The sequence below is a fragment of the Poecile atricapillus genome, chromosome 2, assembly GCF_030490865.1.
Source record: "Poecile atricapillus isolate bPoeAtr1 chromosome 2, bPoeAtr1.hap1, whole genome shotgun sequence".
In the NCBI taxonomy this organism is placed as follows: Eukaryota; Metazoa; Chordata; class Aves; order Passeriformes; family Paridae; genus Poecile; species Poecile atricapillus.
Genome location: NC_081250.1, coordinates 78,503,065 through 78,530,478, shown reverse-complemented (window position 1 = coordinate 78,530,478; position 27,414 = coordinate 78,503,065). Strand labels below are relative to the sequence as shown.

The following is a 27,414-nucleotide window of genomic DNA, read 5'->3' as shown; positions in this document are numbered from 1 at the left end:
CTCTAAGGTAGCTTCTACACTGCCTTGCCACTTTTTGTTCCAATGGCAAGTATATTATGGATTATGAGGTATAATGTAAGATGTCTTTTCTTTTTACTGTGTCCCTCAGCTTGCTAAGGTTACTCATTCCTGTACAGACAGTTCCCACTGTAAACTGAATTGTTTCCACTATAGAATTTGTTCTACTGCATTGGCTGGACTGCCCTGGTGTATAATCCCGTTTGTCCTGTTGCCACCCTGTGTGTCATGGGGATTAATAAGACGGGGTGATTCCCCTCATAGCCAAGGGATCTGAGTATATTAAATCTTGGACATTAAATCTTGTCCTTTTGTTTATTTGTTTGTTTAGGTCCTGGAAGTGATGGGATCATGGTAATCTGGAAAGACAACTTTGATTCCCACTATAGTGAAGTGGCTGAGCTTGGCAGGTGCGTTCTGTATGCTGATCTTCAAAGCTGTCTATCTCAAAATACTGACTTCTCTTTCAAAAATTAAATTCTTCTTAATAAATACTTAATGTATGAGCCTAAAAGGCCAGAATTTTGTTGGATTAAATAGAAGTGATGAAGCAAAAATTTTACTGAGACTAGGTGGCATTGCATAAACAGAATGCAATTAGGCTGAAGTGGTATCATAGAAAAAGGGAGTTGTTTTTTTTTAAGCGTGCCTTCACTGCTTCTGTAGTGAAGTTCTCCTAAACCTTCTTGTTTAGGGAATGAAAACAACAGACAGAAGAAAATGGGGCAAAATAAGTCATGTAGAATATACAGCTGTCCAACTGTGTTGTCCACACAGTTGTCCAAATGATGACCTTTGAAAGCTGGTTATTACTCTGACAAGTTGTCTGCAAGTGTGATATAACAGATCTCTGTCGAGTTTCTACAGGCACAATTTTTAGTAGATGCATGCACTGAAAATTCTCATGCCCATAACATTCTCTCTAAGGGTAACTTACTAGAGATCTAAGATTAGATCTCATGGAGTGTATCTTTCAAGTAAAAGTATGCCCTTATTGAATCTCTTGGTTAATTATTTCCTTTCATTGTTGTGTTCCAGGGGCAGATTTTCTGTCGTTAAGAAGTGTGACCAGAAGGGAACCAAGCGAGCAGTAGCCACTAAGTTTGTGAATAAGAAGTTGATGAAGCGAGACCAGGTTACCCATGAACTTGGAGTCATGCAGAATCTTCAGCATCCCCAGCTCATTGGCCTTCTCGATACCTTTGAGACCTCCACCAGCTACGTACTAGTGTTAGAAATGTGTGTGGACTCTAAATTACCTGTAAACCTGACTTCTCGGGGCATTTATGGTGATTTATGAATACGGAGCTCTAAAATGTCAAAGCAGTTTGAAAATACCTAAGTAAAATACTGCAGTTGTCTAATGCTGTTACTAAAATGTCGAGTTTAATACTCAGAAGGGAACAAATAGAGATATGAAATTGGCATGTGGATGATTATCTTAGTCTGAAGGTTCAATGGTATTTTTTCATCAAATGGCCACAAAAATGAATTAGAAATGTTGTGATCTGGTAGCTTGATGTGAAATCTCCTCTTCATACCCTAGTCCTCTGTCTTGTAATCTCTGCAGGCTACAGTTACTGCTGTAGTCTGTAGCCTCTTAAGTTTTTTTTTTCCAGTTCTGATGCATGGATTAAGCCAAAATACAACCTTTGTAATTCTAACAGGGCTGACCAGGGTCGCCTTCTAGACTACGTTGTGCGATGGGGAAGCCTCACAGAAGGGAAGATCAGACTCTACCTGGGAGAGATTCTGGAAGCTGTGCAGTATCTTCATAACTGCAGAATAGCACATTTGGACCTAAAGGTGAGGTGTTAGCGGGATTCTGGACAGTGTGCATCATTCCAGACATAAAAATCTCTCTCTTCTATAAAACCTGAAGCTGGGAACATAGAACTCTGAAATGCTTTGAGAGTCATGAAGGATATGGCTTGGGGCTCCATTCCCAAATGCTTTACATCACTCATAGCCAGTGAAGCAGAAACTTTCAATTCCCCATGCTTTAGGATATCCTTATAACTCACTTGCCCAGTGTGGCCCTTTGTGCTAACAGGAAGTTTTACTTGATTATTTATTTATTTGCTTTCTGATAAACTTGCAGAAGAAATCCATTTCTTTCTCAAGAAGCATAGTGTTTATTGTGAAAGAGACTGCTTTTCCTCTTTTGCTGCAAAGATGTTTCTCATCTTTGTACTTTGAGGGCTGTGATATCTACATGAATGGTGCCTCTTTGGGCCTTTGTTCTTCCCTTTGTGTGTTACTTGAGACACAAGAGTTTGAAGCATTCCAGTAAAAAAATACTATGTGAGAAGGTCTTAATATAAATATTAATTAAAAACTTACTCTTTATACTTTTTTTTTTCACCTGTATATGAATAATAATTTTAGCATTGACAAGTTATCTTTATAGGCAGGGTCTTTAGCCAAATGGGGTCATGGTGAGAAAAAGCAACCTGAGTCTCTTCCCTCCATGTACTTCTGTTTTCCAAGCAGAACTCATTTTGGGTCTTCATACCATTAAATTTTTTCTAGTATACTATACAGAGTTCACCAGTACTTTTTCTGGTCTCACATACAGATGAACTAATTAAAAACCAGTTGTAGGTAAGTTGCTTGTACTTTGCAGAGATTACAGCTACAGCAGCAGTAGCTTTAAAAATAAAACTGTATAAATAATTCCACTTTCAGCTCACCAATAATGGGGCAGTTCTCTTGAAGTCATGTGCATCCAACAGGATCTTCTGCTGCCATAGTCTCCTAATAGGGTTTGTCTTCCATCTGTACAGCTGCATTACATGAAAGAGTTGCCAAATAAAGCTGGATTCTGTTGAAAGCATCATGTAAATATCTACGAAGTCTTCCAGTCTTTAAATGCAAGGGTTTTGTTGTCTCTGTCATAAAACAAATGGAGCAGTTGCTTTATTCACCCTCTATTTGTAATTGCTGTTCCCTAAGCTTAAGTTTTGAAACACAGTTCCTGTGAAGCTTTGCAAAGCTGCTGTCATAAACAACTGAAGTATCAACTGGCAGGACTATATTTCGTGCAAAGAATATAGTGCCAGGAGCTAAAGCAAATTCATTGCATGTTGCAATAGGCAAGAACCCACCTGCTGGTTGTTCTGAGGAAGCCTTGTTAAGACCGCCTCAGAGCTTTGCAGAGCTGGCCTTCTGCAGTGATCCTTAGAGAGTGCAGCTACTGATGTTCTAGAGCTGACCACACCAGGCTGGGAAGCTGTTAAGTTGGAGCATTAAATGTGTGTTAGACTGACTTGAAAAAAGACATTTTAACTTTTGCTTTTATGTTTTCTAGCCTGAAAATATTTTGGTGGACCAGAGTTCCACTAAGCCAACAATAAAACTGGCTGACTTTGGAGATGCAGTCCAGCTCAATACCATGTATTATATCCACCAGTTACTTGGAAACCCAGAGTTTGCAGCTCCTGAAATTATTCTTGGAAATCCTGTTTCACTCACTTCAGATGTTTGGAGCATTGGAGTGCTCACTTATGTCCTTCTTAGTGGCGTCTCTCCTTTTCTGGATGAAAGTGTAGAGGAAACTTGCCTGAATATTTGCCGCTTAGACTTTAGTTTCCCAGATGACTACTTCAAAGGAGTTAGCCAGAAGGCCAAAGATTTTGTATGCTTCCTACTTCAGGATGACCCAGCTAAGCGTCCCTCGGCTGCACTGGCCCTCCAGGAGCAATGGCTGCAGCTGGGGAATAGCAAAAGTGCTGACAGCATTGATATATCCAGACTGACTTCATTCATTGAGCGGCGAAAACACCAGAATGATGTTCGGCCCATCCGTAGCATTAAAAACTTCTTACAGAGCAGGCTCTTGCCAAGAGTTTGACCTTGCTTGAAGTTCTCTCTCATTCTCTTTCACCTGCCAATCAATCAGACTGGAGATGGACTCCTCCTGCCAATCAATCAGACTGGAGATAGACTCCTTCTGCCAATCAGCTGTTGACTTGAATTTTGAGGAAAGCAAACCCCAAGCCAACCAGCTGCTAGTGAATGTTCGTGTGCAAATGCATTCCACGGGGACCCACGCAGGGTGGTGCGGGGGACTGGAGATGCAGACTTCACGGGGGTGGAGGACAATAGCACTGTACTCAGCAAAAAGCAGTCACAAGCGATACAGCAACAGTATTTTATTCAGGTTTCTGCAAAAAAAAATAGTTTTTTTAATAAACAAGAGTTGAATTTTGCAAGTGAACTTAGCTACCGTTTTCATGATTTATTCAAGGAAGAAATGCCTATGTTTAAAGCACTGGTGTTACACAAAAATCAGATCATGCCTGGAGAAGACTCACCAAAATGGCTGCTCATTGGTACCGCCTCCATTTATAACATCTGGTTTTCACTTGGTCCTAGAGCTTTCCAGTTGCCTCGCCTGTATGTATCTCACGTAGCAGTGCACTGAGATCAGACTCTGCTTTTAAGTGCATCCAACCTCAAAAGATTTTGCATACAAATAGAATGAATTGTTTTGCTCTGATAAAATGTAGGCCTTACTTGTATATAGACTGTTACCTGCCTTCGGTCTGTAATTTTTTTCCCCCTCCTTTTATCCTTTTTTCTCCCCTCCTTCCTAAATGGTGGTATGCCACTGTGCGGGTCTTCAGTTTGGGTCAGTAGTCACTGTCCCACCAGAAAAGAACCTTGGGTTGGTGCCCAGCTTGCTGACCCAATTGTCAAGCAGTATACAGCAGGATAAAATACTGTAAATGCACTCATTTGGGATTTTGTTTTCTTTCATATCATGTGCAATGTTGTGGCTTTAACATTTTATGCAACTATTTATGAGGACCTCTGTTGTAACTGTAATAAATATATAGAAAAAGCACATACTTAGTACGGCGAGCTTTATGGTTTTGTTTGTGTGATTGGGGGTTCTGGGTGGGTATGGGTGGGTGTGTTGTACCCCACTGTAATTTTTAGTTTAAGATGAGGGTTAGCATAGAATTTAGTCAAGACTAGTCAGTTTTAAGGATTGTTAAAAAGAAAAAAATTGAAAAGAGAGAGAGAGAGATTCGTATCCCAAATGTCAAACCAGTTAAGAAGTAGAGTGACACTTCTTAAAATTTATTATGATATTTAAAATGCCAAAGTCTGACTTTCCCCAAATCAGTCTCAACACTTAACTACTTTTTAGAATTTTCAAATCTAAGTTTTTTTATTTCTTTCTGTGAAATGAACAAATTAATCTTGTGGTCTTTGGTGAAGAATACATTTGGAAAATAGCAGTCAGATAAGGAGAATTGGACATGTAATGTAATTGTCTTAGTAACTGTTTTTAAGGTTGAAGTACTATTAGCGTGAGATATTTAAAAAGAGATGGTTTTCTGTGCATCACTGAGTTCATGTGGGTGTGTTGTCATCTATGTTTGTGTGAAATGCCATGTTGAAGGAAACCAAGCCGACATCCACAAGAGTTAGATATATGGGTTGTTAAGCCATAACCTAGCTTGGGTTAGTTTTGAGCTTTGTGGCTTCCACTGTATCCTATTTATTCTTTTTGTTTTGTTTTGGGGTGGGTTTTTTTTGGTTTGTTTTGTTTTTTGGGTTTTTTTGTAAAGTTGTACAGAAACTTTTTAAAAGAAAACAACTGACTTCGAAAACTGGATGTGTATTCGTACCAACCTCATATCATTATGTTTCTGTATTATTTTCCTTTATTGTTTTAGTTAAATTTTTTGCTTTATTTTGCATGTATATTTCTTTGTACAGTGACGTTACATGTTTACACAGTATGACATGATGTAAATATTTTATTTTGCCATCAGTTATTTTGAAAAAAATTAAACATATTTGACATAATTGTCTGATCTCTTGCTTTAAGGAGTTTGACAGTTTAGGTTTGGCTATATTTTAATTTGGCTCTGTATTTTAAAAAAAAGTATGTTACTTTATTGCCATGAAATTAATTTTAAATTGCAATGATGTATCTTTCCTTCATGACGTACAAAATAATATTTGCCTTTGCTCTAAGTGTTGAGTGCTTTGTAGTGTCATGGATGCTTTTATATAAAATATGCATAACTCTCTAACTGTGGAAATGTATTATGGTCTTTATTAGCTAGTAAATTTTAAACAGTAGAGTTTTCTACCAGATGTTCCCAGTAAAAGACCAAAGGATCATATTTCAGTTTAGTATTAAGCCGGGGAACAGATTTCCCACAACTTTCAGGCATTCCTAATTCATTATGAAGAAAAGTTACTTTCAAGTATAAAGATTTGGGATTTGCAACTAAACTCATAAAGCAGAAAAGCTTCTTATTGTGTATATTTATCTTCCTCCCTTTTCTGCAATTAGTAACCATTTACAATTCAAAATTAAGTGAAAAGTCAGGGAACAATACAGAGTGTTTATGCTTGTTGCTGAATTGTATACAGGATTCTTTCCCTGCTCTTTACTGCTATTCCCTGACAGGTGATAAAACAGTCTTTTTATTACTTACTGGGAGAGACAACTAGGAGAGACATATTACATATAGAAAGACAGAGGATATTCAGGAAGGACCTATTCACAAGGATGAGCCATTAGAAGCTTTTTCTATGACAGGGCAGTAGATGGCCACATGCTTTGTGGAATGGTTCTTGCCTGAAGATGTACTAAGTTAGGGATAAGTTACCCAAGTGCTTTACAGACAATTAATGCACTTGTAGGTGTTTCAAGTAGCAGAGATGGATTCTTTGGTTCACATGAAAACAGGAGTGTGCTCTTTCTCATCCTCTCCATGAGCCCCTTACTTGGGACAACCAGTGTATTGCACAAAAACCTGCAGTTTGGTGCAAGAGCTTCCAGGTGCACAAAGCTTCAATGATGATCTTGAGCTTCGGATCTTCTACTTGTAAATCTATTTAAATGCTTTTGAAGAGATAATAGAAGGTCCTTTTGTTTCCCCAGATTGTGTAATTGTGGCTGCAAATGCCACTTGGAGTTGATTTGGCACAGTTGTTGACTATCCTGCGTACCACAAAGCAGCACTGCAGGCTGATAGAGAGTGGAGACCAAAAACATGGGTCAGAGCAGCTGGTGTGAGGCCCTGATGTGGGAATACTGTAGAGCATAGAGAATGGCAGTCAATGTCACAGCTGAATGGGGGGGAAATAAACAGGGAGATTCAAGAGAAGACACTTAAGTGTTTCTTCCTGATAACACACCCCAAATCACTGATAGTTTAGGAAGAGACGAGGTTGCCTGACCTCGGTGCATTAGATAGTACTTTTAAAGTTGAGGTTGGGAGGCCCATTCTTCCTTGTATGTGTAATGAACACTGATTAACTTAAAGGCCATTGTGCAACTGCTAAGCATAAAACCTGAGTAGATAACATTTCCATGATCAGGGAAGCAACCTACATTGTCTTCCTAATGGGCAGAGGCCTAACCTATGATCCTGTTGACTGTAAGTCATTCTCAGATGGGATTATTAATGTGTTGATGAATAGAAGAAAAAAAAAATTATTTTTTCTTACTCCAAATCCAAAAGTACGGGGTCAGGCCAGGGCACAACAGATATCCTTCAGAATGACACAGAAAAAGCATCTGGCTTCTTGAAAATATTTCAGTAACCAAGCAAACCTGACAGGTAGTGAAAAATCCCTGAAAACATAATGGATGTTCTTTGCATGTAACATACTGCATGACATTGCCAGGAAGCATTAAAACCCTACCACAGAGGGTGTCAGTGTAGGACTCTGTTTGAAAGCTGGTGAGTAAGAAATGAATGGTACCAAGGATGGCTGACTTGAGGTTAAGCTCCATGATTCCCAAAGATGTTAAGAGAAGTGAAGACAGGAATATACCGAACTGCCAGCTGTGGGTAATGTAATCTCTGAGTAGCTGGTATTTGGTGAAGTATTTGTTCAGGCAATCTTTGCTGCATACAGCAGGGTATCCATGTGCTAGGGATTAGTGTATGAATAGACTCAGTGTGGAGGTGTTACTAATGTCTCTGCTGTAGGCATTCAGGTGCATGTAGAGGTAGGTGGAACCAAGGAAGTTTCTTCATTTGTTTAAATGAGCTCCAAGTATTGTGGTGCTTTTGTCAGAACCGCTGCTTTATCCCTCAGACAAACAACTTCTGAATTTCTTTCTTTCCTAAAATTAAATCTTGATGAAGGTTATATTGGAGAGTAACAGACAGGTTTTCCATCCGTAGAGTTTCTGCTTCCAATATTTTTTGCACATTCATATCACCTCATGCTGTCAGAAGACAAAAGGCTCTTTCTGTTGCATTATAATGCAGGAACATGATGTTCTCTCTGTTCTCTCTCCTTCCTGATGAGTAGAGACCAAACACCCTGCTTCACATGCCTGGTGGTCGCCTCAGCATTTCCCAGGTAACTGCACTCAGTGGTCCTCAGTGCCATGCTGTAACACTGAGCATCAGCACAGGAATGGCATCTCCCATTTCACTGACCTGCCACAGGACTAGGAGCCTGAGGTGTAGGAGCAGGAGAATATACTTCTCTCATGTTGTCCTCAAAACAGGAACGCTTATCTCCTCTAAGTCACTGCCCTTAGCCCTCTCCAGAAGTCTTTGGGGGAATGGGGCTGGAGGGGCAGTTGGAGATACTGAGTGGAGCAGTCTGCTCTCCCCCTAGGTAATGTCCAGAGTGCCAGCACCAGGCCTGTTAATCATAAACTCCCACCAGCCAATCTGTGCCTTCCAATAAAAAAAGCCATTATCAACCAACCCTACTATGAGAGGAAAGGACAAGCTTCCAGTTTTCTTCACGGGTTATAGGTTAAAATGGTGGAATAGGCTAGAGATACATTTCAGGTTTAATACATAGATTCTTTGAGCTCTCTACTGGAATGATCCTTTCATTGTCTAATTGTCATGAGCAGTAATCTGAACACTGACTTCTCATGAGCTTTTATCTTAATGTGCATTTTCTTGACTGCTGGAGGGAATTTTTGTCTTTGTTGTTCAAGGAAATGTGAAGATGAGGTACTTGAAACTGCATCAGTTGCTGCTGCTGAAGCTTCAGATTCCATCATTATGCCTGTAATATATTGGTTCTCAAGGTTCAAATTTTCTGAAGGAAAATGTCTTCTATCCAAAGAGGACAAATAGGTATAGAAAGGATGAAATCTGAACACCAGAGCAACACCACAATCTCTTCAGACTGAATTTTCAGCTCCCAAAAAATATTCTGTCCATTACCACCCCAGTGTATTCTCATCTGTCATACTCAATGGTCTTTCTACAAAATTATGACTTTGTATCTCATGGAAGAAAAGTCCTTTGAGATTTACTTAACACATAATTGTTGGTTTAGAATAGCAGTAAACCAGTGGTAGCCACAACTTTGTGCAGCAACAGGTTACAAAGTTGAACTATGTATTGTGCCAAGAACCCACTGACATCCTCCTTTGATATCTCTGAAGCTTTTAATGGACAGTTCATTACCCCCCCAACTTTCGTGTCCTACCTTTGTTTTATGATCTGCTACTTGCTTTTCATTTGGTCATCTGTTTACCAAGCTGAAGAGTACCAGTCTGTTCATTCCTCATGAGGAAGCTATTTCTCATCTTAATTGCCCTTCCCTAGTTCCAAGTTGTGTATTTTCTATGATGGGAGGAGGCAAACCTCTTACAATATTTATGATGCAGGTGCATCTTAACTTACACAGCTGGAAAACGACACTTCGTTCTCTATTCCTTTTCTAAAAATTTCAAGTGTTTGACTTCTTTTGAGCTGATACTTTGTAGAATAATAAATCCTGAGATCATGTTGCCAAGTTGAGCTTCAGTGGTTCATTTAGAGTCCATGACCATATGTGCAAATCTTCAATTCCTCCTTCAGCATATCCCCCATGAATAATAATTTTCTTTTGTTAAGCCACTTTATTTCCTAGACAAAGCTGAGGTATTACAATTTCCTTAGGGAGCAGTTGTTCTGATGGAACTGAGTATAGAGATCTCTTATATTAAACAAATAGAAGCTGACTATTGCTGACTTTCTTTTTACTACTAGGATAGCCAGCCTAGCTCCCCTGACTTTTTCCAAGTACTTCTTTTGCAGGACTTTTCTTGCCAGCTCCTGGAGCCATTTTTTTTTGTCCTGAGAGAGGGAAGTGTAACCTGCCTTGGACTTGATTAAGCTGAAACTCTGCCCCTTTCACATTAAATATTAGATACTGATTTTAGTGACACTAGCACCTCAGTTCAACAAAAAATATTTATTTAGGTCTCAAGCAGGAAGTTTGTTTCTCCAGTGAACTCATATATCAGGAGTATCTACAAATATTACTTGCAGAAATTTCACATTAAGCTTCCTGAAGTCTCCACTGGCAGTAGTCAGCACCAGGAATTCACTTGGCACACTCTAAACTCAGTCTCCATGAGGGCTTGTGATCCCAAGGGTTACCCTCAAGGCTGAGGAGGAGCTGGCAGCAGCTGAAAGCTTGCCTCGTACCACTGGGAGTCTTGTGTAATCACTTCTGGTCAATTTACATCATGTATCTTATCTGTTTTTACATGTCTTGCCTGTGTGTCGCTGAAGACCATGTGATCCCTTGAGATGGACAGTTCTTCAAGCTCTCAGACTTTCCCTTCAGTGATGCCAAGATCCACTGAGTATTTGCAGAATGATGTCATTTAATTTACCATCTCTCAAGACTGATGGTGAAAGAGTGCTTCCTTCTTTGGTGATGGAGTGTTCTCCTGGGCCTTGCAGGGTTCTGGACTCTTTGCTTGCCAGGAAAACTCGAATCTGTGAATCTGTGCTAGTCCCAGTTAGTGCAGTCATCAGTGTGTTCTGAGTTCGTTGCTGTTGTTGGGAGTCTTAGATGCCAGTGGACAGCCCTGGCTGATTCATACATGGAAAAAGAATGTCATGAAAACATTAAAGGGAAGCTTTTAGGATGGGGCATCCTGAAGGTAACTTGATCACCACCAAAAAGTGCCTGAATGTCAAAATTTTTCATTGCTCATGGAGTTTCATGGAGGCCTAAACTCATTTCTACCAAGGATCCTTCACAAAGAAAGGCAGGGGTGTAAATCTGGTGATGATTGCTGCATTTACCTTGACTGCTGATTGTGAGTGACAGCTCGGAATTGTACATGGCTTTTCAGACCTGCTCCAAAGGACATGAAGCTTGTTACTGTACTTCATCCCACAGCTCAGGTGGGTAATGGTTCTCCAACCTAAAGTGAGTCTAGTTGTTATTTTTCTTTTTGGATAAAGTACTGATTTTTGTGAGGGGGCCTGATTTTTCACTTAATATCCAGCCATCCGTTTCCTTTTCAAGATCTCCACCTGTTTAATAGTCTATTATTTTTTAAAATGTAAATACGATGTTCTGTATTTAATGAAGTCTACGTATAGTATAAGTAATTTGATATGTGATACAGTACAAGGTTGCAATGTAGGTGTCAGTATCTCCTTGGGGAACTCATCTGCTTGTGATAAGGGGCTCTGTTTCCTCTCATCCCACTCTCTAGGGAATTTTTAAATATGAAAATCTTAGCTGAATTCCTGTTACACTGGTAGTCATGATATGGATGAGGCAATCATCTGTAACAGCTTTACCTTTCCTTAAACATTTTTTCTTCCAGGAGCATTGTGGAGTCCCAGGGGCCTGTTGCCAAAATGCCTCGACCCTGGAGGGGGCATCTCGGGAGAGGGGAGATGCCCCTCTAGGTTAGGGTGGGGAAAACCTTGTTCCCACAGGCTTTGCAGTCACATGTTGGTGCCTTTTGAGTTCTGGTGTTCTAGTGATTTGTGGAAATTGGTGTCACCCTTGTTCACCCCCTGTTTGCCATTTATCTACCCTTCCTAGAAAGTTCTTCCTTCCCTTAACCCCCATTGGCTTTGTTTTGCCACATTGCTCCACCCCTGTTATCCCATTGATTCTCTTGGTCTTTAGCCCCTCCCCTACACCATTTTCCCTTGTCCCTATTTGACCTTAACCCTCAGATCTGCCCCTTTTTCCCTGTATTTAACCCTGTGCCCTTTGCCCAAGCCTGTTCTCATCCCTGAATTCATTCAAGGCTGTTCTTGATCCATTGAATAAGCAGTCTTCAGATACTCAAATGAAGACCCATCCCTTTGTCTTTATCATCAGTAACCTCTAGCAGTGCTCTCTGGGCCCCAAGAACGTAGGTCACTCTCATGGGTTCATTGTGGCACACGCTGTAACAGACCATGAGATTCCAGTCTATTAGTTGTTCCTTCTAATGCTTTCTTCTTCCAGGTAACTTACCATGGAGTTTTTAAGCACTTATGCTGGGACAATGCTGTGTATTCTGTCTGCCAGGACTCAAGAAATTACTTTAATTGTTTTCCATCTAGCACATTTCTGTGGCCGAGGGCTTGCTTCGTAACTCGCACAAAATGTTATTATGCTGAAAATCAAACCTTTCAGGGCAGTCTTCATCTGCGGTGATTGTCAAAACTAAATGATCTGATGGTGTGAACCTGGGGAAGTAGTCTCACTGGTTATCTGATGTCTCCATGTTTTGCAGCAAGACTGTCAAGGTAGGTCCACAACCCTTGCTGAGAGCATTCTTTGCTGCAGCTCAGGCAACAGCAGTGAAATGTGTCCTTGTGCTTGTGATTTGCAAAGTCACTATTGGGAAGCTGCATTTGCACAAAGGCACTACTGTATTCTTTAGTTTCCATGTCTGATGGGTCTGTTGCTGCTCAGTAAAAGTCTAAGATCCACATTCAGTTACTCTGTGAATGTGTGTGGTGTTGCCTGGATTTGTCATGCAGCGTGGGGCAGGTATGGGAGCACCCACAGGAGAAAACTGGTCATTCACTCACACGCTTTGAGACGTGTTCTCCATCTGTGGCTGTTTCTCCAGCTATCCTCCATCTGACAGACCACTGTATGTGAGATAAGAAAGGATATAATGGCCACAGTGCCAAAATACTTTGGCACATGTGGATAATGAGGTGCTGTAAGAAAGGGTGGCAGCTGCAGTGGAATGCAAGCATGCTGCAAAGAAAAAGATGTATACATGTGGAAATGTGTATGTATTTCTTCAAGATATGTTGACTGCACATATAATTCTTGGTTCTTTTTTTTTAATTTCAGGGGTTGCAAACTAATGTAATGCATAAAATGCTATTTTCCTTTCCTTTGTTTTCTCTGTAAGTAGATATATAGCAGTGATGAAGAGAGGCATAGGTGGTTATGCTTTTCCACAATCTGAGTTAGCTGTGATAACAGCAAGACATGGGAACAGCATGAGCTTCTTCTGCATGATCTCTTGGAGAAGCCAAGGATGCTACTTCCAATTCACAACATTTGGCAATTCAGAAAGTGCTCATGAAGGCCAAGACAGATGGAGACTGGGGAGAAATAAGTGAAAGACAGTAGGCAAACACAGAAAGGAGGTGAGTACACGTGTCCTTAGGATGACACTAGGAGTAGGAGTAGGCATGGACAACACTGGACATTAACCATGCCTCTGATCCCTGCCACTACCTTGGAATCTGACCAAGAGAAGAATGGTGCACCTACAGAAACCATGGCATGGTGCCTGCACATTGTCTTCTTTTTGATATGGAACTTTACAGCAAATACCTAATTTACTTACTGTCTTTTTCTCTGCACTGACACAGTGCTGTTTGCTACCTCTTTGTACTGGCAGTAAGTTGTTGCTAGGTCACCAGTGGCTTTAGAGAGTGCACTACCATCCAGCAGTTCAGCCATGAGCAATACATTGCACACAACTTTCACTGTCTTTGGAGTAGGATGGGAGAAATACAGAGGATGGTAAGCCCTGGAGATAGGAAGGAGGGGAATTGGCTTGGAAACCTGTTCAAATATGCAAAATAGTAATCAATATTTTTACTCAAAAAACTATTTCCGGTTATTTCTGATAAGCTAATGGGTCAAGTGGAGGAGAGAGAAGAGTTTACAGAAAATAGATGGCATCACTTCAAAACATCTCACTGTGCAAGTTAAAAGCATTTCCATAGAAGTATCTGCCACTTGTCTTGGAAAATACTGTCCCGAAGAGACTACAGAGATAAAGTTCAGAGAGAGGAAAATATCTTTATTTGGAATTTAATGGAGATACTATATTTGAGTAAGAATGTTTTGGGATAGACAGTACGTGGCAGATAAGCCTATGATTCCCTTTCACTCTCCAAAGGATTTATGTCTGGGTAAGGATGGCATTTGTTTGTGAAAGCCAACATCTGTTTCTGTTTGCATGCTGTCACTTTCCCAGTCGTGCACGGTTAGGTGAGTAGTGCAAATACTGATCAAAGTTGAATCTTACTGTCGCGTCAGTAATGTTTGGATTGACAAATAATCAAGAAATGTACCTTCCTCTGTTAGTCAGTTGCAAGGGTTGAGAGGAGTAACATTTTACAAGGCCTAAACTCCATCTGTTGGTTTGAAAAAAAATGATGAGGCAATGGTAATGCTCTTTTCCATTCATTCAGATGCCATTCTGTACTCAAGTGCTCCACACAAGCTCTTTATCTGCTTTACAGATCTATTCACAAATAACTTGAATATTTTTTTCTAACAATCCCGCTTGCTTAGTCTATAATTTCTATCCCACAATCAGTCCCTATATTAGCAAGTAACCACTGTGATTTTAAAAGAAGAAAGTATTGAAACTACACGTATATGCTGTGGAGTCTAACAGTGTGAAAGCTGCAGCTAAAGTTGTAAAGTTTTTCAGAGCCTTGGTATTACTGTCCTGTGTAAAGCAGGGTTTTATTTTCCATGGTTAAATTTGCTTGGTGTCAAACACTGACTTTTTGCCCAAGTCAGAGAAATACCAACTTCTCCTATGTTACTTGAGCCCCCCGCAATGCTGTATTTTAGAAGTGCAAGGGAAAAGCCTTCCTATTGGATTAAAAGGTATTAGATGAATACATCTCTGTGTAAATATTGGAGGTCTTCTACAAAAAAAGTAGTAAAAGGGTGGCTTAAGTATCAGCAGCTGTTGTACTTCTCTTTTATGCTGTAGTGCTGTCATGGGGCGTCTGCCATCCTGCCTTATTGCAGATTTTCTTGTCAGCAAGATGGTTTGGGTTTTTTTTTTTCAGTACACTTCTGTGTTTCTCCAGCCACTGGAAGTGAAAATGATGTTATTTCATTGTAGAGAAGTGTTACTCTGAAAAATGTTACCTTTAGCAGGAGCTGCTGTTCTAATCTTTCTACAGGAGAACACAGTTCCCAGAATTTTGTACCACTCTAGGGAGCTCTGCTCAAGTTTCTCTCTAAAGTTGTCTTCTATTTCCCCAGCTTCTTCCCTTCTGTCCATACTTAAGGATTTCCTAAATCCAGCACTTTGTGAGAGGGAAGGTGAAAGGGCTCTTTGCTAGTTATGGAACAGTTTAAAATGTCTTTCTGAGCTGCTCTTGGCAGAGGGGGTGTAGAAATGCTTGTATTGGGGAAAAAATGAAGAGGTACAAATGGCAAATCATGAAAGCTGCATGGGAGTTCCTGCTCTTACGCTAATTTGTTATCCACAGTTATGGTGGTGAGCATCCAGCAGACAGGAGGGGTGTATGGCCCATAGGGACACAAGGAAACGCATGCCAGGGTGGCACAGCTTTATTCCCAAAGTACCCTGTCCTAGAAACAAAGAGCTCAGGTATAGAATGGTTTTGTTGGGAAGAATCTATACACATATATATACACAGATATATATAAGAGATCAAGCACTTAAGTTATCTATAAAAATTTGTATGTACCAATGTTGTTGCCTTGCAGTGTTGTGATGTACACTGTATGTTCTGGGATCCCTTTGAGGAGTTACATCCTAAATCTGTCACTGACAGGCACACCTCAGCTTCCTGTTCCCAGCAAGGCAGCTGACCCACACCATGGAACTCCTATGTAAAAAGTCAAAACTGCTTTAGCTGTTTGTGACAGTGGGACTTGGCAGAGCAATCTATCACAGCAGTCAGGAATGGAGGGAGGGTGGTAGCAGAGATCTTTGCTTGTGCTACACTGTGAAGTCCCATCTTTGGTTCTGATGAGGAAAATACAAGGTAGAGCACCTGTCTTGCATGTACTTCCCATTCCCTCAGCCACAGGCTGCTTTTAAAAAATGTTTTGATTTATTACCTAAATAGGGCAAATCTGATGTTACATTTAGGCATGGGGAAGGATGGGGGAAAGCTCTCAAAAGCTATAGGTCCATGCATGGAGACCCAGTGTGTTCAGTTTGCAAAACCTACTACCATCTGCAGCCTTAACTTTGGCATTTTAGGCTCCTACTAGTTTGGCTATACAAATGTCTCGGCTTCTCTCATATTGCTCATTTGCAGCTGACATATTGCCACTTAAAAGTAGTGGCGCAGCTCTGGCTCTGCTCCATGTTGGACTTTATAACATCTCAGTATTTGTTTATTCAGCACAAATCATTTTACTACTGGGTGTAGCTCTTCATGAGGCCTGTCTCCTGGAGATATTGCCAAAGGAAGGAAGTATAACTATATGGTATTTACCTTACCATGATGCTGTTGTAGTCACACTATTTGACTCATGCTAATGCATTCTGTGTTAGAGTAATACTTGAAGGTCAGTGGAGGAAGGAACGTGTTCCTACATTTACCTGGGAAAAAACAAATGGAGCAAAACACAAAGATTCATCTGCTTGGGGGTTTTCCACTTGTAATACGCAATTGATGGCAGAATGAAACTGTTTCAGAGTTACGTTAGACTTAATAAAAAAAAAGAAAACCTTTACCAAAAAAAAGAAAAGAAAAGAAAAAATCCAGCAACATTATGTCTGTATCACCTGTAGAAAAGTGCTCCAACACCTTCTGGAACTTCTTACAGAAGATGAAGAAAAAGGCAGAATGCCCTCATCTGATTCAGTTTTTGTCCTGAACATGAGGTGTTTTGAGGACATGAGACACCTGTTAGCTGAAGAGACCCCAAGAGCAAGGCTCTGCACTGCCTCAGAACTGGGGATCTATATTTAACAGCAGCAATGGCTGCACATTCTGTTTCTCATTGGTTTCCTGCTGTGCTCCCAACATGTCAGATTCCTTCCCTCACAAAAATGAAAGTTTAGATGGTCTCCCTTTCATTTCTCCTCCAAGGCAATTTGTCACACATTTGTGCTCTCAGTGCTAAAATAAGTTTATTAACATACGTAGATACCATTTGAGCTTTCAAACAAAACCTGTAACATAAGGATCCAATTATGGGATTGTACAGTTAATGATCCTTTTAAATTTAAAACACCCTATAAAAATTTACTGGCAGCTTCAAGAGTCTTCAAACTGTCATCCTGAATTGCCACAGAAAGTAGCATTTTTATGCTGTAATATAAATCCAGATTGTTCATAAGAGATGATTAAATCTAGAAGTAATTTTGAGGAAATAAAAGCAGAATCCAAGGCACACTTCTCTTAATCATAGGATAAAGATCTCTGCTTTGTTCTCCTGGAACTACTCAAAATCCTCACCTGCCTTGTGCAAATGGATGCAAGAAGCTGAGATGAAGCACCAGTTCCCGACTCCTCTCATCTATATGGATCATGCTTGGAGTCCAACATGCCAAGCATGGATCAGACCTCCCTGAACTATGCTGTGCTGTCTGCTTAGTGCACACCCATTGGTGGCATCCAGGATCTCTGCATGCCTGACATTATGAGGGAGCGATTCCTGCAGGGCCCTGGGGTCTACAGAAATCCTATAGACATCTAAAGGCAAACCTCAGTGAGACAAAATTTCTGTGGTGGAAGGTGGGTCCAGGGAAATTTGTATGTACATATATATTTAAGAAGAAGCCATATGGGAACAGACAGGAAATTTCATTCTTATATTCTTATCACAAGGAATTTTTTAATGAAAATATATGTCATTTATTTGCCAGAAAAGTAGAAATCCTAATACTCACTGTCTAAATAGCAAAATGTCAAAAAGGGCAAGATCCATAAAAAAAAATACAGAAAGAGAAATCATTGGATCCTTTGCCAGGAAGGTACTGACATCCCTTGAAAGTAGTGTCTTTATTGTCAGTGACTGCAGAGGGAGATGGGAGTGCTGCTTGTTATCACAGCGGGGGCTGTATATTCAGCTGAAGAGTCTCCATCACCATGGTATTTTCAGCAGCTCTCCATTTTAATCATCAAGCTTCACTTTAGAGATGGAGGAAGCTTTTTAGTTCCCTTCTCCCTTTTTAAGAGGTGGTAAAAGGATTTGCTGAAGATATGTAAGGTTCTGGCAACTGCAAAAAGAGATGTTCATCTTCTGAATTCCTGTCCCGTATCCTAATTAAAAGAAATTGATGTCATCCTTCCTTCTGTATTGTGAAATACACAGTTAAGTATAGCTATATTAGTTTAGCAGCAGGTTGTTTTTCTGATAAATGAAGAAATACATATATTAATTTCAGCTGTCAGCATGAATAGAATTGTTAGGGGATAGGAGAAAAAAAAATGGCAAATAGAACCAGGATGTTTATCTTTGCAATTCTGAATAAGCAACCAGCTGCACAAAGTGTCTTTCAGAAAGGAACACCTTCTGTCGCTGTTTCTGTTAATCTTAAACACATTTAGATCAATAAGCTGCATTATGAAAGGGGGGGATGTGAGTGCTCAAGCCCTTGTCTCTCCATAACTTTTCCATTGTTGTTCCTATGTGTACAGGCTACTGATTTCCTTTCATTTTTACATGGTTTTTATGTGTATTTTGTTTTCCTGCTTGTTATTAGGTCTCCAGCTGAAGAAAGTTTGTTCTTTTCACTGTTGGCATTTGATGGTTTTGGTTGGAGTGTCTCCTTCCTCTAAAAAGAATGAGCCCCTTTCTTTCCCACAGTGACCCTGTTTTGCTGTTCCTGTACAAAACAAGCCATCCCTGGTGACTGCAGTGGTTCTTAGGGGGTGGCAGAAAGCAGCTGCTTCTCCTGCTTCAGAGAACCCCAGGGAAGGGGGTGCTCACATCTTTAGTCCTAGTGAGTCACTCATATCACACAAGTATTAAAATGCTAGCTTTGGTTTGCTGCTATGCACTTTTGGCAGTCAAACATAAATATTTAGTCACTGTTGCAAAGCCAGGGATTGATGCTTGACACAAAAAAAAAAAAAAAGAAAAAAGAAAAAAAAAAGACAAGTGCCTACAAATAGGCTGTATGTTTCTTCTGGCATCTTTCAGCATGAAGGAGAAACAGCTGAACCTCTGCATGTTGATTTCTAAATAAAAGTATGTCATAATATGGACTCTTATTCCAAGTACAAAGTGTTTGATTTTAAAAGAATTGTTAAAAAGCAAGGTCCATGACAGATTTTGTAATAGAGATTCTTCTTCTCGAGGAAGCTGTTTTTCTGTGCCCAAGCCTAGGCACTAGGAGGCAATGCTCCCAAAATCTAGAAAGTAGATTGTATTGATGCTCTTCCCCTTACTAGTCTTCAGAGAGAAAAGGGTACCTGTTGAACCAGTAAGTAACCAACTGAGCACCTGCCTGTGACAGCACTTCTCCTGCCCCCACCTATCCAGCTGCAGCAGAAAGTTGTCAGCAATAAGAATAATTGTTCCAAAAAAGGGTGATTTTTCTTCCAGGTATCAGACGAGATGGTAGGACAACCTGTTACAGCAGAACAGAAGTGACTACATGCCAGTGGAGGTTGGGGATATTTGTCTCTGTAACCTTAATCTGCTTCCACAGAGAGAAAGGAAGCAGGAAGTAAGAAGCTGGCTCCAGGGCTCAGCAGTGGAGTTGGAAGTGCCTGCAACTCCAGGACAAATTCAGGTGGCCATCTTGTGTTCACAACATTCAGAGGGTTGGGTGATGTTGTGCCATGTCATGTTTGGGTTTCCCAGCTGCTGCTGAAAACCAAAAGCTCTCCTATCACTGGTGAGTGTATCACCACACTGAGCTGTGGTACAGTCAAGTGCAGAGCTCATTTGCTGCACCTCACAGAAACACAAGGGATTGTCACGGTTAGGAGAGGCCGCCTGATAACACCCACCATAGAAGTGTGGGGGTGGACAAAGGAAATTTCCTTGTCAGCATGTGAATGTGATAAAGAGTGCATATAGGCAGGCATGCAAGCAAACACTATTTAGTAACACACAGCTATTCTTAGTTTGTGGATTCTGTCAGCCCAGGTGCCTCCAGCATATGAAACCCATCATCTCTACTTAAGGTTTGTCTTTCTCTTTTCTCCATAACCTTGCATAGACCTCTTAGCTGTGTCTAATTTAAGTAAAAAGATTCATGGTGTATATGGGGAATTCATCCTGTATTTCTTGGAACAGTCCAATTCCGAAGCATAGCTGGGGCTCTCCTGCGTGGAAGGGGTGCAGAAGGTCCTGGTTTTCCCTCTTCTCTCTTCTGGAGCCTTTCTTTGCCTGTCACCTAATCCTGTTGGATCAAAGACAGCATCACTTTCCAAACCTCCCTCAAGTTCTCTGTCTCACAGTGTTCAGATGTCCCAGCATTTTCACCATGCCCTAAAGATGCTCACAGGGTGCCCTAAACCAGGACAGGGTATGGAAGAAATTCAGATCTTGGGCAAATATTTATGCCCCAGCTCAGCAGGAAAGGGAGGTAATTCATGCTTTTCCTACTTGGATAAAGCCTGAGGAGATATTAAAGAGTTATCCAGGTGAACCAGCTATGCTTGACTGAGAATTATGATATGTGGGTTAAAGAATGTGGAAACTGCAAGAAGAGATGAAGAGTAGGAAGTGCTGAATGTCCAGAACTGTTTATGGCCAGAGCAAACCAAACTACCCAACCAAAATTAAGAAGTACGTTAGAGGAATTTAAGGTGACTAAAGGGAAGTCAATGCAGAAAAGAAAGTTAATGTTCACTGTAAAATTTAAACTAAACAGCTTCCTTTTTTTGCTTTATTAAAAACAAACAAACATAACAAACAAACAAAAAACCCACAAAAAACCCCAGTGAACCAAATGCCCAGTGTTGAGCAAGGAAGGAAAAAAGAGGGCATGTTCTCTGTTTCTTTCTTCTGTACTACTAATTTTATTTCCAGATCTTCCCTTGGAGATGCACTGGTCCTGTAGCCAGTCCACAGTTTTTCTGCTCTCAGAACTGTCTTGTCCTGCTAATGGGAATGGAACAAACACAAGAAAGAATATGCCTATATACTTATAAATGCGTGTGTGTATATACACACATTTAAACACTGTTTTTAGGAGTTCACTTACTGCCTTTGGATGCTCACTGGCACCGAGCATGAACAGCATGAGAGCGTTCAAAAGTAGCAAGTGAACATTTTAGGAAAGAAAGTGCTTTGTTGTTGCTCTTTTCCTTCCTCCACAGTAAATGGTGAAATAAGAAGTGTTAGCAGGCCTGAAGTCATGGGGCCCAAGGCTTGGATTGGAGCAGGGAGAGCAGATTTCACCTTCAACTCCTGAGGTGCCAACAAACAAAAAGAATAATGTAATATAGGTAACACCTATATCCCAAACACCACCTTTCAAATTTTTTAAAAAATAAGCATTTTTGATGCTAGGTGATTATGGAAAAATAGCATTTTTAGAACTAAATTGACAAAATTACTGTAATAAAAGGGGTAGAAAGAGAAGCTGACATTCTAGTGAAAGGGAAAATATGAGTCAGTAATTGTACTGGGTTTTTTTAATTTGAAATGTGAAGCAACTGTTAGCAGAGTAGGAATCTCTGGGAGGCAAAGGCAAGTGGCTGCTTGTCCCTCTGAAACAAGAACTTGTGGGTATTTTCAGAGTGGGAGACTAGATTTAGTGAACTTGTAAGCTGTAGAATTGTGATATATCTTCCAACAGCATAATTAAGAAGGAATTAATAGTCTTAGACAGTAAGAAACCACTTTTCTCATTTAACTTAAAACAATGAGTGAGGGTGGAAAAAGAAAGACCGTCTTGAAGGACCCTTAGCTTACTCTAGTTAAAAATCCCATATCCATGAAGTGATTTAACCATACCTCTGTAAACTTTGCTTTTACATAGCATGGTCCATAATCATGGGAAGGGATGTTTGCATGGAGCACCTGTTTCCCCTTTACAGTCCAGCTGTTTCTACAGGAGGCACATTGATTGCATGTTAAGAGCTTAATAATTGAACATGACATTGGAGCTGAAAAGGAGAAGCTGCGGCTCTCTGTGGACTACCACTGAGACAGAGACATGTATGGGTGCTACATCACAGTCTGAAAAACACCCTGCAGTCTCCATCCCTCCAACAACTTGGCAGATGCAGAGGGACGTAGCAATGTGACCTTTATAAATAGCTGAGTTATGCTCAATTTTTTCTTGTGGCTTGGATATGGAGAAGCATAGACAGCCTCCGTGACTCTGAAAACTTTAACGGAAATGAAACAGGAAGTCAGATCCTTTCACAGCTTGTTGATCTGTGAAGACAAGCTGAGTCTGTAGACTCATTTTCTAACCCCAGAAAAAAAGCAGTCAGGGGAGAGAAATCCAGCTGGGGGTGATACTCTGGAGAGGAGATGCAGAGGCAGCATGACAGAAGGGTCAGCAAGAACAGAGACCACTTCACTGAACAAGAAAAGCGAAGCAGAATTAGCTCAGAGAGAAGTATTGGTAAGTTCATAGTGCTGTGCTATAAATTTTGGTATATCAACAAGCTGGTGATCATCTAGAGAAAAATCCTGTGCTGCTGATTACAGCTACATGGGTACTACTTTTACCTATGTGTCGGACTACCTGACCTTGATAGTAATAAGTTACAATAAACAAGGAAATGGTTCTTGACTGTTAAAAATTGGTCTGAAAACCTGAAGGAGGAAGCTGTTAGCAGTTCTGCGCCTAGGCTTCCTACTTTTACTGGGTTGGATACTGCTGCCTTTGTCTCAGCTCTCATTTGGAACTGTTTACATGCTTTGTGCCATGGTTATAATCCTGCTGCTCACCTGCAGATGAACACAGCAGTTTCTTTGGCTGCTGATTTGGAGGTTTAAACATACGTGGTTAAAATGTCTTCACACTCGCTTAGCAATGGCTTTCAGTATAAGCTTTTGCTGTAATTGCTGTGCACTCTCACATTGGTACAAGCAGAGGGAGGTAGTCATAGTCATGGCTGCAGCTTGGAAATGCCATTGTCTGCAAAAGAACCTGGAGGTTCATGTTGTGGGAAAATTCATAATACTCCCCTAGAGGAAAAAAATGTCATAAATATCCCTAAGCTGTAGAACTTTGCCATCAGCAGATAGCCTTGTTTGAGTATCAGAAACATATGCAAAATGTTACGACCAGGAAGTCTGGAGGAAGAGAATCCAATTTACATTGTTCTGTTGGAGCAGGTCCAGAGAAGGACCATGAAGTCGGTAAGAGCACTGGAGCACCTCCAGGAAGACAGACTGAGAAAATTGGGGTTGTTCAGCTTGGATAAGAGGAGATTGTGTGTATACCTCTTAGCAACCTTCCAGTATCTGAAGGGAGCTTACAGGGAAGCTGGGGAGGGACTCTTTGTCAGGAACTACAGTGCTAGGACAAGGAGTTCAAATTGAAAGAGGGGAAATTTAGGTTAGACATTAGGAAGAAATTCTTTACTGTGAAGGTGGTGAGACACTGAAACAGGTTGCCCAGGAAGGCTGTGGATGCCCCATCCCTGGAAGGGTGAGGGGGACTAGATGATTTTCAAGGTCCCTTCCAGCCATTAACATTCTATGATTCTCTGAAATATTTTGGGGAAGTTGACATTTTCTGAAGCTTGCTGAAGCTTTGTAGCAGCATGTTTCCAGTTCTGCAGTCTGTGAAAGAAACTGCCTTCCAGTTAACTGCTATTTCCGTTTGTGCTCTTGATCCCAGCTTAGACCTGGATCTTGCTTGCTCTCTCCAGGGTTATCCTAACCCACATTCAGCTGACAAGAACAGCACACACAGAGCAGTCCAACAGTGCAGGAGGGTTGCGTGTTAGCTGGCTCAGTCTTACAGTGGTGTATGTATCCAACACCAAGGAGGGAGGCAGGTAGGGGCAGTCCTATCTCACTCACAAGGAGAAGAGACAACATTTTCCTTCCAAAGCTTGAAAATGGAAAAAGGTCCTAGAGAGCTCTTTGTGACTCAGGGAAGACGTCCAGAAAGGGCTTGTAAGGAGACAGAAATGGCACTACGGACAGTGTTAGTTTAAAAGTCTCTCAAGAGGTTTCATGTAAGTGATCTCTGATTGATTGATTGATTGATTGATTGATTGATTGATTGTCCCAGGGCTTATTCCCATGCATAGAGCCTCAAGACCATGCTCCAGATTGCACTGAAGTACTCAATAAATGCACGGAGGAGAGAGCAGAGAGCCATGAATTCGGAAGAACTCGCTGATACAAGGGTTGATCTGCTAAATTTTTTGATTTGTACTAAACATTTCATCTCTCTCCTCTGATGAGTCAGCAGCCAGATAAACATCCACTTTCAAGCCTACCTGCACAAAGGAGTCACCAATTAAATCCTAAGATCTTAACACAGGTTAAGAGAAGGCAGAAATATGCAAACCTGGATTTATCTGCAATGATAAACGATCTTCTGCCACCAACACTGGCCTGGCCAAGGCAAGAAAAAAGCTGGAAAGGGAAGCTGAAGTATGTGATAACTGCAGACAAGATGTGGAAATAAATAAATTCCAAACACCTTCAAGCCTTTGCAGGTGGATGCCATGTGAGCTATATCCTGGCAGCATCTCTCTCAGTCCCTGAGACACAGCTACATTAAACACAACCTCTGAGTCCAGACGGAAAGCACCAGGTAACCGACGCTCTGGAGAGGCACAGAGGTGGCACTTCGGAATTTTTTTTTCCAAATGGATTTTTTGATGCAGCAGCACACAGTGCTACTTACACAACTGACAGCTTTAGGCCTCTTAAGTAAACTATTTACTTTTGCTATTTTTAGCTGGGTTTTAAGCCTAGATTTTCTTTTATGTGGATAAATGTGTCTATGGCTTTCTGTGAGTGCACGTAAGAATGCTTGCCATGCCGGTATTTAGCAGGTTTTCCCTATTTTGTTTCTAGCCCAGATTAACTGAGGTGGAGGGAGAAACAATCTGATATTCATGCCAGGCGATACAAATCTCTTCACTGTTTCATGAAAAGTCTTGATCTTCAACCATTTTAATAACTTGTGATATTTTAGGGGGAAAAAACCCCAAACAAAACCAAACAAAATTCAGTAACAAAAGACTGTGTAAGTTTGTCTTGGCTGTACAAACTGCTTGTAACTCCGTGAAAGATCCAAGTCTTTGTTAGGACCATCACAATTCCTTTCTGTTTTTCCTGCAAAGTCCGTAATGAGATGGAATAAAACTGTTCTTTAATGTGTAACCAGAAAAGAAAGTACATCAGTATATGCAAATCCTCTACATACCTCTGGGAGAAATGACACATAGAAGTCTATTACAAGGGAAGGTACTTGGCAAAGGGGAATTTCTTTTTGGATGAATGCACACCATCCTGTTAAAGAGTGAATTAGTAAGGAAATCAATATTTAATTATATGGAAAAAAACAAAACCAACCAATAACTTCAAAGTTATTAAATTTTGTTTACATTTAATGACTATATTTCAAACAGATGATGATGATGGTGTTGGTTTCCATTCAGCGAACTGGAATCCCCAGAAGTGTTTCAGGCATCCCCATCCCCAGAAGAGTCAAGTTCCAGGCTGGATGGGGCTTTCAGCAACCTGGTCTAGTGGGAAGGGTCCCTGCCCATGGCAGATGGTTGGAACCAGAAGATCTTTCAGGCCCCTTCCAGGCCGAGCCATTGCATGATTCCGTGCTGCTATAAAATGTAACAGCGTCGTGTCACGCCCAAGCACAAGCTGTACCTCACTGGCGGAGGAGCGGCCGGGGTTGCTGGGGAAATGGGGAACTCCGCCGGGAGACAGGCCGAGAGGTGTGACAGGGTTATCCCTCCTCCGCGGCTCGGGGCACGGCCGGGCGGGAGCGGGGCGGCCCCGCGGGATCCCCGCCCCGGGCGGTGCCGGCGCTGCCTTTGGAGCAGGGCTGGATCCCGGGGAAGCAGGAGCGGGGCTGGATCCCGGGGCGGCAGGAGCGGAGCGCCGCCGTGGGTGAGGCGCGGCGGGGCCGGCGGGCGGGCGCGGAGGGTGCCTCAAGTCGCGCCGAGGCTTTACCTTTGTTTGCTCTTTCTTTATTTTTCCCGTTTTATTTTCCACTTGACTCTTTCGGGGCCGTTTCCAGAGGTGGCGGTTCCCGGGAAGCCGCTCCTGGGGCCATCCCGGCGGGACGGCCAGGATGCGCCCTCGCCGTGTGGTGGCGGGGCGGGGGCTGCGGGCACCGCCTGCGGGGAAGGGCCGAGCTGCCCTGGGGAATGGCGTGTCCCGAGTGCAGCAGGAGCGCCCACTGCCCGGGGGTCCTGCTTGTCAGACAGCGGCGTGCGCCGCTTGCAGCTCGGGGGTTCGGCCGGGCTTTGGCTCTTTGCTTCGGGGGCGGTAATTTTTTATTGTATTTATTTTTTTCCTCACTGTGTGCAGTATGGATTTACGTGTTGCAGACTGTCTTGTATTCCCGTCAGAAAGGTGAAGGTTTAGGAAAAAGGGGTTCATAAATGCAGGTGTGATTCAGGAGGACCCAGGAGGGGCTAGCTGCAGGTGGTCCTCGGTGTCAGCTGGCCAAGAAGACCAAGGGCATCCTGCATCAGCAATAGTGTGGCCAGCAGGAGCAGGATTGTCCGACTGCGCTCAGCACTGCTGAGGGCACACCTCTAATCCTGTGTCCAGTCCTGGGTCCCTCTCTACAGTAAAGACATTGAGGTGTTGGAATGTGTCCAGAGAAGGGCAGCAGGGGTGGTGAAGGGTCTGGAGTCCCATGAGGAGCAGCAGAGGGAACTGGGGCTATTTAGCCTGGAGAGAAGGAGGGTCTGGGGTTACATTTTTGCTGTCTACAACTACCTAAAGGAGTCTGTAGCCAGGTGGGATCAGTCTATTCTCCCAAGCTACAAGTCATACCAGGAGAGATTTAGGTTAAATATCAGGAAAAATTTATTCACTGAAATGGCGTTCAGGCATCAGAACAGGCTGCCCAGGGAAGTGGTTGAGTCACTATCCCTGGAGATATTTATTAGACATGTAGATGTGGCACTTGGGGATATGATTATTGGTGGGCTTGGTAGTGCTGGGTTAACAGACTTGATTTTAAAGGCCTTCTTCAGCCTAAATGGTCCTGTGATCTCTTACATTACTGAGAAGCGGTCTTTTAGACTGAGGATACCATGCCCTAGCAGCTTGCTTTTCTGCTGTACATTCTGTGATATCCATTTCTGCTCTGATGGTTACTCATCCAGCTCTCATTTTGCACTGCCTTTCTAACTAAACCAGCTTGTTTTCTCTTTGGAGAAGCTGTACAAACTGTAAGCAGCTTATACTTTCATTTTTGCAGTAGAGAAAGAAGCAGATTTCTGTGGTATTTAGTGAGTGTATTTAAGCTAGCACAGTGCTACCTGCTCCATTGCTAATATGTGCAAGTACCATTAT

At 41.7% G+C, this 27,414-nt stretch overlaps 2 protein-coding genes across 6 annotated transcripts in view; both read left to right on the top strand.

Moving 5' to 3' along the window:
* TRIO (trio Rho guanine nucleotide exchange factor) overlaps nt 1-4,878 on the top strand; it is a 244,569-nt gene extending 239,691 nt beyond the window's left edge. Inside the window, exons 54-57 of the mRNA XM_058830459.1 lie at nt 350-428; nt 1,057-1,257; nt 1,686-1,824; nt 3,329-4,878. Coding sequence (XP_058686442.1) covers nt 350-428; nt 1,057-1,257; nt 1,686-1,824; nt 3,329-3,871 — 962 coding nt within the window. The 3' untranslated portion in view covers nt 3,872-4,878. The remainder of the gene's footprint in view (nt 1-349; nt 429-1,056; nt 1,258-1,685; nt 1,825-3,328) is intronic.
* Nucleotides 4,879-11,143: 6,265 nt separating this feature from the next.
* OTULINL (OTU deubiquitinase with linear linkage specificity like) overlaps nt 11,144-27,414 on the top strand; it is a 35,882-nt gene continuing 19,611 nt past the window's right edge. For 2 of the 5 annotated variants that reach the window (XM_058833589.1, XM_058833588.1), the window contains exon 1: nt 22,348-22,513. In XM_058833589.1, coding sequence (XP_058689572.1) covers nt 22,420-22,513 — 94 coding nt within the window. In that variant the 5' untranslated portion in view covers nt 22,348-22,419. Of the gene's footprint in view, nt 11,163-22,347; nt 22,514-25,951; nt 25,993-27,414 lie in introns of those variants that run through there. The other 3 variants (XM_058833594.1, XM_058833591.1, XM_058833590.1) reach the window with 3 other exon arrangements.